This window comes from Coffea eugenioides, chromosome 6 (assembly GCF_003713205.1).
Source record: "Coffea eugenioides isolate CCC68of chromosome 6, Ceug_1.0, whole genome shotgun sequence".
NCBI lineage: Eukaryota > Viridiplantae > Streptophyta > Magnoliopsida > Gentianales > Rubiaceae > Coffea > Coffea eugenioides.
In genome coordinates this window covers 47,874,853-47,883,285 of record NC_040040.1, presented here as the reverse complement: position 1 = coordinate 47,883,285, position 8,433 = coordinate 47,874,853, and the positions used below count along the sequence as shown (strand labels likewise).

The window sequence follows — 8,433 nt, the reverse complement described above, 5'->3', positions numbered from 1 at the left end:
CTAGGTGTAGATCCAACACTTCCATTCTGTTGTTGCATCTTACCTCCTCCTTCCCCTCCTCCTTGCACTCCTACAAGCCTAGGTGTAGCAATACTAGTAGTATTGTAGATTTCAAAAGAATCATATTCATCCTCTGAAGAGATCTTTACAACCTCAACCAACAATTTCTCCCCTAATTCTTGCCTAGAAGCAATCTTAAAGAACTTTGGAGGTGTTGTTTCAATGTTTTCATTAGCATGGGCAACAATCTTCTCCAACTCCCAGAGTATTTTTTCTTCCTATGTAAAAGGAACTCCAATACGTAAATGCAGTTGTTTGAGCAAGAGCTTTGCAAACAAACTGCAGAACAGCCAGAGCATACTCTTGGAATCGTGCAATGGGTATCAAGGGGTACTCTGTTATGCTTAAATGTCTTGTATCCCTACAATAACAAGCACTTTTCGACGAAAATGCTTTTCCAACTATCCCTTGTCCCTTCCGAACAAAATTCGAATCATAATAGCTTAATATTTCTCCAGAAGTAGTCCAAGGTTGAGCTTGGAGCAGTCCATGTCTTTTATACACCGCACATATTGCTCTGTGAATTTCAGAGAGTTCTCTTTTTCGACCTGAAGATGTTTGGCTAGAAAGTGTTAGTTTGGAAGGCACAGCTTAAAGCTTCAGTTCACATTGCGCATAATAGGAAGAGAAGACTAGCTGAAGTACTCACATGGACTCACTTCCTCTTGGCTTAGGCCAATAGTTGTCAGATCCACCTCCTATAACGGAATAAAAATGAACTCAAGTGTTATGCTTACAACACCAGTTTCTTGTTAGCAGTAGGAAAGTGGTTGAGCAATTTAAAGGAGAAAAGTTGAACCTTGAGCTTCTTCAGAATCACAACTTTCGGAAAAAAGTGCGAACCATTTGATGATACAATTTCCAGTACACCAGTGGGGAGGTGCCCAGTAATTCTCAATGATGCCATATGCATAATCAAGTTAGAGTATATTCACCGGTACTGTAATAGCACGCATTATCCATTTGTTCAGGCAATCCACCGCAGAACACCCGTCCGGGGGGACACTATTCTCATCATCATCCACGGGTATCAAGTATTCCAAACAGTGCTTCCTATATTCACATAGTTGCTTGACCTCTGGATCATCGACGTACTTGAGTGCAAAAGGTTGGTCACAAGTTGTCAAATAGGTTTTGTATCTGATATTCACTAAACCCCAAAACTGAACTAGACAACCCTTCAGAGCTGGTTCCGGTAAAGGACATAGAAAACATTTGATCTTGTTCTTGATCACGGAGTCGCCAGCAGCAGCATGGCAGGATGTTTTTTATGATTGGAAAAATGATAGAAGACATTCGGAATTGTACATCGAGTGTGAAAGGAGCTAATAGTTTCGGCAGAGTACTGATTGGTCTGTGTTTTCACCAAACCAAATCAAGCAAAATGAAGTTCAAGCCCCTCCAACCTATGTTGAAATGATTAAATCCAAACCCCTCCAACCTAAAACTGCACCTTTGATGCAATTGTTGTCCATTTTTCTTGAAGATTTATTAGAAAAAAGTTTCTGTCTAACATCCATATATACACAAGTTTTGCAATAGAACTAAATTGCTAGAATTAATTCCACAGGAGAATATGAAAGTCAGATTGAGAAATCTATATGTAAAAAAACAAAAAAGTTAAATAAGGGAGGCAGGACGCAGTGTACTTCATCAGGACATGTGCTCCAGAAAACCCAGAGCTCCGTCAGATAAATGGGAGCATGATGGATTTGGGGCAGGGACGGTCATACTGATGACCGTCCCTGCACGGTTAAGGGCCAAGATTTGCCCTCAAAATTTTGTGCGGCTGAGATTACACCATGTAACTCGATTTTCCGCGTCAAGTGTGGGGCCACCACTATCTGTTGTGAAAATACATCCTGTGAAAAAAAAGTTACACGATGTACAAAGAAAGTTACGCGCAGTTGATAATGACCAAAATTGCCAGGGACGGTTGCACCTGCAACCGTCCGTGCCCCGAGTCCGAGCATGATAGTTCACAAGGCCCCAAACCTGCCGTAGGAAAAGGGGGAGAGAGGGAAGTTTGAGGATCCATTGCCATTTGTGCAAGAGAAAATTGCTAATATGTGTTTGATAAGTAACAAATATTTGTTATAAAAAATAAAAACGATTATGCTAGAAAATACTAATCTAGTAGATTGAATATGAAACAAGATACTAATCAAGCAGGTTGAACATGAAGTAAAAGGACAACATTTAAAACCTTTTGTCTTAATATTACAAGATAATTACGGATTTGTATTAAGTTTTCCTGAGGTCCAATAAATCCAATATTTCTAGACATTTCCAACTAATTTGGTAAAGAAAAATTGTCTGTTAAATTCCCATAGTTAACCAAGGCAAAGTTTTGTTTTCAAACTTTTTGTTTTTTTTTTCTTGTGCATGTGTCAAACTTAAAAGTGAGTTAAAGTCTGTAGAAAAAATTAAAGAGATGATGGAGTGATAAAAATAAACAAGAAATAAAGAAATAAATATTGAAAACTTATGTAATTAAAAAAAGAGCTCTTCCAGGCTGTTATCTTGACCAAAAAAGAGAAAATGGGAGATAAATAAAACTTTTTCATAATGCAAGTGGGCTCCTGTATTTCCATCAATCCCCATCAGTCACCCAAGGATAATTAACTCGGAACCTAACTGCCGAATTTTGCTTTTCGCATTTGGCATGACGATGATTTGACTGGAAACAATTCTTAACATGCTGGTCAATTGAACTAAATGTTGTAATTTTGATACTTATAATGTTCCTAATATTATTCAATATTAATGTGATTAGGAAAGCCACATAAATTGAAAGAAACAAATATGAAAGTTCAACCATGATGGGCTCAATTATAATTGACCTAGGGAATAGAGATGAAGTATGCTAAAATTGCCACTTATAACTAAATTCAGATTTAACAAAAACAACGTCAAAAAAAAAAGAAAAAAGAAGAAACTTTGTTGGTAATTTTCCTTTAAAACTAAAAGCCGTATTTTCGAGTGAATAAATGGCACTAGATGTACATTATTTTGCTTTAAAGCCGTATTTTCAGCTTTAAAACTAAAAGCCATATTTGTGGTTTCCCTGGAAAAAGAAAGGCCATTATGTTGCTTCATTTTTTAAGGGAAAATAAACCAATACATGATAAAAATAGGTCCTGCATTGTAAATGCCAGCATTAATATTTGCCTTCTAAAAAAGATTTTACTTGTATATGTGGCGTCCATACTTTAGCTCGGCGAAAAGCAACCAAAAGCATGCATGATTATTAGGGATAGGCGCGGGTCATGTGCCGTCCCATCTACCATTTAGTTGATTCGATCCGTACCTTACAGGTAAGTCATTCTCTGACCCTTATCCATCCCACATATCAGTGAGTATTCGGTTATAGGGTACCCGCTGAGATAGGATCGAGTACCCTATCTCTGCAGGTACCCACTCTGCCCCGCCCTATTTATTATTTAATTTTTTTAAAAAAATGATTTATACCAATTTAATTTTATATTTTACACTTTCATCTAATATTTAATGAAAATCTAAAAAAGGGTTTCCTACCAAGAAACAAGCTTGTGAAGAGAATATAAGATAAAGGAAAAAATTAAAAGAATTCAAAATCAATAAAAGTTTGAAATAAGTAGCACAATTTTTAAAATATATATTCCATATTAATTAAACTCTTTTCTATAAAATATAAGATCATGGCCTCTACAAATGAATCTTGTAAATAAACTATAGTCTCTCATATTTGTAATGCAATTTATTCAATAAAATTACTTATTTAATTCTAAATTATTATTTTATAGTGTCTGTATAAAAATAAAAATAAAAAATATATATGCGTAACGGATCGGGTACTCGCGAGTTTTTAATTATGTGATTCTAACCTGTCCCGCATCTTAGCAGGTACCCGACCCCCTTGACCCAATCAAATAATAAAAATTGGATATCTTAATTTTCGGATTGAATCGGATCGGATATGGCGAGTTTTCGGATTAGCGAATAATTTTGCTTGATTATTTCTCCATCGATTTGTAATTAAACAAGACTGAGTAAGACTAGCTTGACTAGATTATAACTTTTTTTTTGGAGAATAACTAAAATAATCCTTTACATACATAAGTAAATAGTATTAATTCAGTCACTCAAATCAATTAAAACGTTTGGTTCTTAAAATATACTTACTCATATTTCTATCTTAAAAGATCATGCACTCACTCATCTTTCTATCTTAAAAGATCATGTCCAATGTACAAAAATTTTGAGGGATTGAATAACATAATGATTGAAAATGAGAGTTTAGGAGAGGAATGGATTGGATGATATGAAAGAGAGTGTGTAAGTGAGAGATCTTATATTTGAGATTCCCACTTACACTTAAAAAAAAAAGAAAAAAAAAAGAGTTCAAGTTTTTGAGGAATTGAAATAACAGAAAGACTGTGAATGAGAATTGAAATGGACGGTTGTTATATTTTTTTGCATAATATGGGTTCTCTTATATAATTTTTTTGTTCACACAAAATTTATTCTTATCCACTAATTCAATATATAAATATAACTTTAAGTGTACAATATAACTTATAATTCAATATATAATATGGCATCTTTAAGTGTACACTAAATTTTGAATGAAATTTAACAAATGTATCTAAATGTAGGGTAAAATACCCAAAAACTCCTCATGATTTACTAAATGTTCAATTTAACTCTCTCCAATTTAAAAACCTACACTATAACTCCCCGTGGTTTCAACTACATTGAAAATTGGACGAAAAGAATCCAATCTAACGATTACAAGTGAAATGTCAATATTGCCCATATATAAATGAACTCCCTAGGTTTGTTGAATATTCAATTTAACTCCCTTTGGTTTGAAAAATTATACTATGACTCCTTACGGTTTCGATTAAATTGAAAATTGAATAGAAGCATTTCATGTATAGGAGGGTCAATATTGACATTTCACACACATCCATTTGATACTTTCTGTCTAATTTTCAATTTAATCAAAATCACAGGGAGTTATAATGTACGTTTCCAAATAAGAGGGAATTAAATTAAATATTTGTCAAATCGTAGGGAGCTTTTTGGTATTTTACTCCCAAATGTATCTAACTCAACCATACCTGTCCAATTCGGTATAAATTGAACCATGTTACTTTGGTCCAACATGGGCTAATAAGGTAAAATCCTCAAGCAAAAACAAAAGGTTTAAATTACATCAATTCTGTCCATTTGCGCTATTAACCGTTTCTAGCGATTGCTGAGTTGAGACACGGGCGTGATTCTCCTAGCCTAGCGGGTGACATTTAGGCATAAGGACTAATTTGGCATATATCCATATCATGATATAGAACAAAATGCGTCCTTCTAAATTTGAGGGCTAAATTAAGAACTTGAAGAACAAAATTTTTTTTGGCAGTTTCAACAATGTTTTTATCTTTTTTTAAACAATGAAGTACACAAGGTGGGATAACAACACACAAGGAACAATTTTACCAATTTTCTTGTATTCCTTTTGTCTATTAAAAAATCTAACAAAAAACCTTACGTATTGAATTGAAACCTTACGTATTTCAACAATTGAAAAACAGTATGCTATGAATTGTATAATTTCCTTTCTGAAAAGCTCCAATTCTAAGCACATCAATTCTTGTATCATGACAAAAATGCTTGTTTAAGCCAATTATGAATCTTTAACATTTAAGTTTACATCCTTTGACAAAAATGCTAGCGAAATTTTTAAATTTTTTGCCACAAAGAGTATCAGCGCATCATACACAAATGTCGTTAGCATAGCTCCCAGAAAATGTACACATACAAGGATGTATTGTCCTTTTCATTCTTGTAATTGAGCATGTATGTGAAAAAGTGACTAGTGATTGCTGACCAATGATCAATGAATGGGAAAAAAATCACTGAATTGAAAGCATCTAAATCTAGATCCATACACTACAACCAGTCACGTTATTATCATTCTAAAATAAAATAAAATATTGTATTTAAGAAATTGAGCTAACGTTGAAATCAATTAACTTTGGCCATGCAGTCCAGTAATATTAATATGGATAAAAAAAAGTATAATATAATTCTTAAAAATCTATTGATCTCTCCTATTTGGATTGTCCTCAACAATATACATTTTGATTGTAGTCCTACCTAATGAGCTTAAGCTGCTCATAAACGTTCTCAGATCTTCATCACAGGTTATCCGTATCCGATCATCATCTTCATCCTGATACTCAATTTTAAAACTTCCCACAGCTAGATTCAGTCGCTGTGCTACCTTCTCCTCCAAATCGATTTTACGGGCAGAAAATGGAAGCCTGAACTTTATCATGAACCCTTGATATTCTGCCTTCACCCACATGCCATTATCATCTTCTAACCTTGTTGCATTTGACTGGTGGTGTTCATGAGTATCTTCAGTAGAAGGTTGAACAATTTTCTGTTCAGCAAATGCTTGATTAACCTTCCTTGCTTTATGAGGGGGCCATCTGTGAATACCATACTCCCTACATATACGCTTCAATGTAGATCGACTAACTGCAGATTTCAGAAGAAAAACCTCAGTTAAGGAAAAAGCCTTTACAACATGTAAACTAGATCTTTCCAAACGGGTCCAGATCAAATCACAATGTGTTAACCAACATTTGAATTCAATTCTGATCTAGGGAAGTGCTACAGTTAAGAATTACCTCCAATATTTTTTGCAGCATCTTCAAGTTTCCTCCTGGAATTTTGTTCAAGAACCTCACGAGTAATTCGAAGGTCGCTTTTTAAAGTACAACTAGACTTTTGCATTTTTATGCTAATCATTTCATTGTCCCTCTGGTCTATACTAGCACCATCTCTTTCAGGTTCATCATGTGCTACGCTGACCATGTTTTGCACGAGCTCCTCTCCAGTTGAAGATCTAACAATTCCGTCTTCCTGTTCATAAATACCATTCATAGAATTGTGCGCAACATCAACTCCTGCAAGAATTAATTCTTGGCATGATATGTTGATAAAGCCCTGTGCTTGCTCTGGTCTAAGTGGAGATCCAACAATTCCACTCTGCTGTCCATGGACACCATTTATTTAAGCATTTGCAGTATCAACTTGCTGAGATGAGGAATCAACTTGCATCATTCCTTCTCCTCCATGTACTTCTCTAAGCCTAGGTGTAGATTCAACATCGGTAGCATTGCAGATTTCAAAAGAATCAAATTATCCTCTGGAGAAACCTTTATAACCTCAACAATCAATTTCTGCCCCAAGTCTTGTCCTAAAGCAATCTTAAAAGAACTTCCGAGGCGTTCTTTCAATGTCTTCATTAGGCTAGGCAACAATGTCCTAGGATCCCCATGGTCTATTTGATTCTTATGTAAAAGGAACTCTAGTACGTAAATGCAATTGTTCGAGCAAGAGCTCTGCAAACAAACTGCAAAACAGGCAGAGTAATTGTAGCATCGTGCAGTGGGTACCAACGGGCATTCTGTTATGCTTAATTCTCTTATATCCCTACAAAAGCATGCACTTTTGGATGAGAATGCTCTCCCAACTACCCCTTGTCCCTTTCGAATAAAATCTACGCCACGATGAGAACTTAGTATTTCTCCAGAAGTAGTCCAAGTATCAGTATCATCATCATCCAGTTCACATATTTCACTCACCTCATCCAGTACTTTTTCAATTGTAGCAATCTCTCCACATTGACCTGTAGATGAATGGCTTAAAAGTATTAGCATGGAATGAATAGCCTAAAGCTTCGGCCAAGATTATGCAGTATAAAAGGAGGAAAAAAAAATACTTGAGGTACTCACATGAACTTACTTGCATGAGGCTTAGACAAGTAGTTGTCAGATCCACCGCCGGTAGTAGATTCTGGCAAACACATTACCCATGTGCCGTAAATAAATTAAAGTGTTATTTACAAGTTTCAAAGTATTTGCTTTGGCTTTTAAACGTTATTTGACAACAACGGATTTGTACCCACAAACAAAAAGAAAAAAAAAACCCAATAAGACAGGCTCTTTTATATTTACGCAACTAATTTTGGTATAGAAGTTCTGAAAAACCAAAACCTCCTTCAAACCCCATAGATTTTTTAGAAACTTCTTTCACTTAAAAAATAACTTAAAAAGAGAACATTAATATAGGGGTGATAGTCACCATCGTTTTCATAGCAATAGATAGTTGAAAAATTGGTTATTGACACATTGCAAAAGAGGCCTTCCATTAGATAAATTCATAAAAAGCACCCGTCCTATTGCCACCTAACAACTAGAAACCCATGACCTCTGGAAATCACGATCTACGCCCAAATTTGTAAAGGACATGGAGATACACAAAATTCATGCAAAGCATCTCCTATTCAAGTTAGATTTTTCACGAAATTCTTATTAAGTG

General features: G+C 35.0%; 1 protein-coding gene across 1 annotated transcript; it reads right to left on the bottom strand.

Annotated features, from left to right (window-relative positions):
- Positions 1-6,134: 6,134 nt before the first annotated feature.
- LOC113776142 (protein NLP5-like) lies at positions 6,135-7,710 on the bottom strand. The gene is made up of 2 exons (XM_027321238.1): positions 6,738-7,710; positions 6,135-6,585 (listed from the first exon to the last, which is right to left on the bottom strand). The coding sequence occupies exons 1-2, from the start codon at positions 6,991-6,993 to the stop codon at positions 6,140-6,142; spliced, it is 702 nt and encodes a 233-aa protein (XP_027177039.1). The 5' UTR covers positions 6,994-7,710; the 3' UTR covers positions 6,135-6,139.
- Positions 7,711-8,433: the final 723 nt, after the last annotated feature.

Coding starts and splice junctions, on each gene's coding strand:
- LOC113776142 (XM_027321238.1), bottom strand. CDS start 6,993: ATGAATGGTATTTATGAACAGGAAGACGGAATTGTTAGATCTTCAACT. Junction 6,586..6,737: donor TGCTGCAAAAAATATTGGAG/GTAATTCTTAAC, acceptor TGAAATCTGCAG/TTAGTCGATCTACATTGAAG.